This window comes from Oryx dammah, unplaced genomic scaffold, assembly GCF_014754425.2.
Source record: "Oryx dammah isolate SB20612 unplaced genomic scaffold, SCBI_Odam_1.1 HiC_scaffold_14, whole genome shotgun sequence".
Taxonomy (NCBI): Eukaryota; Metazoa; Chordata; class Mammalia; order Artiodactyla; family Bovidae; genus Oryx; species Oryx dammah.
In genome coordinates, this window is record NW_024070198.1 from 32,517,798 (window position 1) to 32,523,797 (window position 6,000).

The following is a 6,000-nucleotide window of genomic DNA, read 5'->3' on the forward strand; positions in this document are numbered from 1 at the left end:
GTGCTCGTCCAGCAGGAGAGGGAACCCCCACCCGTTCTGTGAGACAACAGTGTCCCTGGAGGTGACAAATGGTTTTGCCACTCAGTCCCGGGATCTTGTCTGTGCGACGGAAAAGAGTTTTCATGGTGCAGCTGGTGGAGGGTGTCAGAGATTTCACTAGGGCTGGCCTAGAAGATGGAACCTCTGATGACCCCTTATAGGCAGTGAATTTGTATCAGACCTTTATTTGTGCTGAGTAGGAAGACGACTAGCTGCAGAATCACTGCTCTGCCATGGCGAAAGTTTAGCTTATCACAGGGCACACTCCTAAGGGAGGGTTCCTCACGCTCTGTGGAAAGTTGCGGCTGACACTGTTTGTGTGCCGTTCTCAATGTGGTTTGTGGCCTGGTTTGTGTATTTTATTTGTAGGAGGTGAGTGGTGGTGTATGAATCCCTCTTCCTGCTTTGGAAGCAGTTAACTGCGAGTTAGACCTGGCATTTTGGGGAGCTGAAAGTTATCATGTCCAACATTGACTAACTAGATGGTCCCTTCTCAGACCCAGCTCCAACCTCACTTAAACCCTGAGTGTGGAATCCTCCTCAGAAACAAGAATTTTCTTGACATTTTTAACAAAGCAAAACAAAAACAAACGACCCCAAGGCTTCAAAGCTGCTTCATAAACGTGGTTTTCTACAGCGCAGCTCGGGGGCAGCTGTTAGCGTGCAGCCTGGCTGCCCAGACACTGAGCCACACAGCCCCTTCCCCAGCTCCATCTTTCCTCTTTCCTGCCTCAGCACCCTTAGACCTTCCCCGGGGGCCATTTTTCCTTCATTGGGGTGGTTGTTTCCCACTCTAAAAGCTTTAGCAATGCATATCTGCTCCTTTAAGGGTGTGATTCCAAAATAAGGTCAGGAAGAACTCTTTACTTTCCTTTCAGAATGAATCCTTAAGAAGCTAAAAACCGATTTTTCAGGGGCCACACCTTGAGGAGAGGTGGAGCCTAGGTGGGGGAGGATAAGAGAATGGGTCTTGTCCCTTTTTTCCTCCCCTTTTCCTCTTGACTTTGCTAGGATCTCTGGCTTGATGCTAAATCAGTAATACAAGATGTGCTTTTAAAAAATAATAAAAAGGATTTGCAAAACAAGGCATTTTCTGGCCTGTCCGAAATGTGTAGGTTCCAACTGCCATCTGCTCTGCCACCTCCTAGAAGGAGCGGTCACCGTGTCATTCATAGTCCACGTGTCTTGTGTTGAAATGCCCCCCACTCATCCCCAGGACATGGAAACTTCATACCATGAGGAGGGCAGAAGGGGGGAGGGGAGCACCAGAAATGTTCCCAGCTACTCAGGGCTCCTCGCTCCCTGCACAGGGTTTCTAATTTTACTTGACATTTGAGGACATTTTAACAAGATTCTGTTTTGAGCCCACCAAGTTGCTTTTCCCATCTTTTCACTCTGCCCTAATATAGCATGGAACGCTGCTGGATGTCATTCCCTTCTTTCCTGTTATTTTTTCCCCCGTTCTTTCTTTGTCCCTTTCCTCTTTCCCCTCTCTCTAATTTGTCCCTGTTGCTTTCTCAGTTTTGCTTATGCCCCTCCCTTTCTTCTCCCATTTTTAAAATGCATGGACATCTTAGTTTTTTGAGCATGTTTTGATCTGCAGGCTAAGGTGGTTTAAAACTCTTAAAAGGCTTAATTATTTTATCTTGGGTTTCTGGGATGGGCGCAGAACCCATAGTCCATTTCAGTCTACCCCAGAGGAGGAAAAGGAACCTTGTCAACTGGAAGGCGAAGGCAGATTGTCCTCACTTTCCTGGAGTTCCTTCCAACCCAGAGCAGGGATGGAGAGGCCCTGAAGCCACTGGCACAATGGGTCTCGGCCTCTGGGAGGCAGGAAGGACTGAGCATGCGCCCTTTCGCCCCCCTGCCTCCTCTCCCTCCTGCCATCTTGCTGAGTCCACACCCCACGCACTGAGGGGCATCATCAGACAGCTCTGGGGCACAAACCCAAGGAGGGACTCAGTGCACTCACTTCCTTTCAAAGGCCACTGACATCTGACAGTGGTGGCCTTCAACTGGGCAGCATCTCGGTTGCTTTCCCATGACCGGAAGCCAGCCGGTACTTCCATACTTGTTTTTAGACAGTGTTATCGGCCGCGGTTCGGACTGTATTCTTAGGTCAGCACATCCCCTGTATCTGCATTATTTTTAATAGCATGAGTGGGGTTGATTGCCAGGATCACCTGTCCTACCACATATGATCCCATCAAACTGGGATGAATGCTAGGGGGAAGCTGTGAGGTCACACGCTCAGTGTCTTGAACTGACTTTGCCCACCTCAGATGGATAAGCACAAGAGGCTCTGAAATTCTCAATCCTATTTCTTACATAAACAGGAAATGGAGAGGGGAGACTCTAGTTTTGGCGCAGGGCAAAATTAGTCTCTGGTTTAAACACTACTCCTGATAACCCCCCCACCCCCACCCCCACCCGCCATTCAGGAAAGTCCATGCTGCGACTCCCTGGCACTTCTTCTTTGTCGTCACTTCCTTGTGACGGGCTGAACCCTTAACTCACTGGCCCTGGCATATGGACCAGGGCAAGTTGCCCCTCCATCCCCATTCTCACCATCTCTCCTTCTAGCATTCTCACTGTGGGGTGGGGGAGGGGAAGACCCCAAATCTTAAAAAAAAAAAAAAGTTTGAATCATAATTTAATCCACAACCTGCAGGCCATACAACCAGTTATTCTTGTTCCTTTGGATCATTTTCTGTTTTTCTTATTCTTCCCCCTCCCCCACCTTTGTTTATCCTCTTCTACCTGTTTTTTGGTGGTTTTATTTATTTATTTTTTGTTTGTTTTGTTTTTGAGTTTATTTGGTTTTCTTTTTGTTCCCCCCCCCCAACCCCCGTCCACGCCCCCCTTCACAACTGATTCTGACCTCTCTTGATTTGGTGTGGTTCTTAACAGACAAGCCCAAAAAGTTCTCTGGGCGCCAGCAGCCTCTGGTGGTGGTGGTGGTGGTGGTGGTTGGTGGTGGTGATGGTGGAGGTGGTGGGATGAAACCTTTTCAGCCTCTTGCTCACGCTGCCTTTAAGCTCTGTGGGCTCAACAGTCAGCATTTTGAGTTTCAGATGGATATGAGGCGCCTGGGGAGGGAGCTCTGTCTTTCTCTTTTACACACATGTACACACACACACCCATTGAGGGGTGGGGGCGGTAGGGGTGGGAATGGAGCGGGATGGTTAGTTACCACGGGAAATGAAGGGATGTCTAAGCCAAAAGAGGAACGAACAAGCTCTTGAGCTGCTTTCGGTGTGGACGTAGCCGCTATCTGTCATGGTCCACAGGTGGCGCCCTTGAGCCCGCCCGTTTCTATTTGGTCAGGAGTGGGGAGGCGGGTGTTTAGCGGGGCAGGGGAAGCAGGTAGGTAGGGAGCTGTGCGGTCTGACACACTTCATTCGCCAGAGCGGGCGTTGTAGCTCAGTGAGCCGGGCACCCCAGTGAGGCGTTAAACGTCCCCTGGCCGCTGGGCGATGTCTCCCCGGGGGGGCACCGTTAGGTGGCGGTCCTCTTGGCTCTGAGCAGTAGATAACTCTCTCCCTTGGCATCTTTGCCCTTTATTCACAGATAACTCTCTCCCCTCCCTCCCCTGTTTCTAGGAGAAAAAAAAAAGTGCGTTCGCTACATACAAGGTGAAGGCAGCTGCCTCAGTCCACCCTCTTCAGATGGAAGCTTACTAGACTCGCCTCCTTCCTCCCCCAACCTGCTAGGCTCCCCCCCCCAGGACGCCAAGTCACAGACTGAGCAGACCCAGCCTCTCTCGCTGTCCCTGAAGCCCGACCCCCTGGCCCACCTGTCCATGATGCCTCCGCCACCCGCCCTCCTGCTTGCCGAGGCCGCCCACGGCAAGGCCCCCGCCCTCTGTGCCAACGGGGCCCTGGACCTGCCCCCCGCCGCTCTGCAGCCGCCTGCCATCCCCCCCGCATCTCTGGCACAGCCGTCGACATCTTCCTTACATTCCCACGGCGCTCTGGCCGGGACCCAGCCCCAGCCGCTGTCCCTCGTCACCAAGTCTTTAGAATAGCTTTACCCTCCTCAGCCCCGGGTGCTCTGTGGAGTGTTTTCCTCTCGCTTTTTATTTCCGGTTCCGCCCCGCCCCCACCCTCCTGCCCGGTTTTCGTGTTGTCCTCTTCCGTTTGTGCCACGTGGCTACATGAGTTAATGTTTATCAAGTTCATTGGTCAATATTTGACCCATTCTTATTTCAATTTCTCCTTTTAAATATGTAGATGAGAGAAGAACCTCATGATTCTACCAAAATTTTTATCAACAGCTGTTTAAAGTCTTTGTAGCGTTTAAAAAATATATATATATACATAACTGTTATGTAGTTCGGATAGCTTAGTTTTAAAAGACTGATTAAAAAACAAAAAGAAAAAAAAAAGCAATTTTGAAGCAGCCCTCCAAAAGGAGTTGGTTCTGTATTATTTGTATTAAATACGAGCTTGCGAACCAATCATTTTACATCTGGTTTTTAAACCATAAGGGCACAAGGAATGCAGTGCCATTTACTTTTTTTTTTTTTTTTTTCTGTGTGAAACAACTTTTATTGTGATGTTACTTGTTATTGTTTAAATGTACAGAAACAAAGGGTTAAAATGTGTTAATATACCTTGTTCCATGGTGTTGTTCTTTTGGGGGGAGGGGGTTGCTATTCAACAATTAATGGAATCACATTGCTGTTGGACCAGTAGTATTTATTGCTTTAGAGATTGCTCGTCGAACCTGTACGTTGTCCCTTTTAAAATATGTTTTCCTTTTTCTTGAAACTGTATAAAGTTTTTTTCCCCTTAGCATAAGCATCTTATATATAACAACTCATTTGTACAAGGTTTTTAAGTTTATATATAAAATGTGTATATATATATTTTTTGTTTCCCTTTTGGACTTTTTTTTTTTTTTGCCGTATGAAACCCAGATACCGCCAAATGGACATTAATAGTTGCATTAAAGGATCAGTAGCATTAACAAAAGTTGCTTTAAAAGCCATTATGTAAAACAAGACTTGAACATTAGTGAGGGAATCTTAGAACGCTGTACCAGCAGCAGTGGGAATTGTCCTGTTTCCCCTGTGAACTCACAGGTGAGCACCCTGCACCCTGAGGACATGGACTGACCGTGTGCAAAACTTTTTATGTGCCAAAATTCTCAGTGACTTTAGCTTTCTCCCTCTTTTCGATGCTGTAATTTTCGTTCATCATGTTTTGCTGTGATGTTACATAGGTAGATTTGTATGTAGTTTTAATGTCACCTATAACAAGACGTGTTTGGTAGCAGATTGTCCAGAAAGCATTTTAAATGAAGAGGTATAAACCCTTAAGGGCCAAAAATTCTGTATATTAGATTACTCTTAAAGGAAAAACCAGCTGCCGCTTTTATGTACCTGTATGACATACAAGTAGGTAGCAAACTTTAAAAATAAAAAAAAAAAAACCTAGGCATGTTGATGTTACAAAATGCTGTATAAAGCTAAAACCTGTTCATTCAGTGCCATTGTAGTTGACATGAAGCGATTGTAAAACTGTCTCCGGTTTTTCTCTGGTTTATTAAAATGCTAACTATAACATTTTTTTGTGAATACTTTGAATGTTTCCTAACAATTGTGATGTTACTGTTCCGTTTTATGCTCTTATTCCAATTTCATTTTTAATGGTTTGGAAGCCATTTTTGTAATGAATAAATGTTCATGCTGTACAGTATCTGTAGCATGCCATTCTGGATTAATAAAAGCAACTTAGTATGTGCAGATAAAGGCTGGTCACTTGTTTCTATAATTTGGGTTTTATCTCTGGGGAAACTAGATCTGCCTTCAGCAAGAGAAATGTGTTCCCAAGGTGGAACTTGAGACCCTGTGGTTGGTGTGGGTGATGGGTGGTGATGTGGATACCAGAAAGGGTCCTTGCACTCTTTTTATTTTCCTGTCTCATTCTTAATGCCTGTTTGGCATAGTTTGTGTAC

At 46.5% G+C, this 6,000-nt stretch overlaps 1 protein-coding gene across 37 annotated transcripts in view; it reads left to right on the forward strand.

Annotated features, from left to right (window-relative positions):
- Positions 1-5,794, forward strand: part of TCF7L2 (transcription factor 7 like 2) — a 199,442-nt gene extending 193,648 nt beyond the window's left edge. For 35 of the 37 annotated variants that reach the window (XM_040254985.1, XM_040255000.1, XM_040255001.1 and 32 more), the window contains one exon: positions 3,642-5,794. In XM_040254985.1, coding sequence (XP_040110919.1) covers positions 3,642-4,066 — 425 coding nt within the window. In that variant the 3' untranslated portion in view covers positions 4,067-5,794. Of the gene's footprint in view, positions 1-3,366; positions 3,369-3,641 lie in introns of all 37 variants that reach the window. The other 2 variants (XM_040255018.1, XM_040255019.1) reach the window with 1 other exon arrangement.
- The last annotated feature ends 206 nt before the right edge of the window (positions 5,795-6,000 follow it).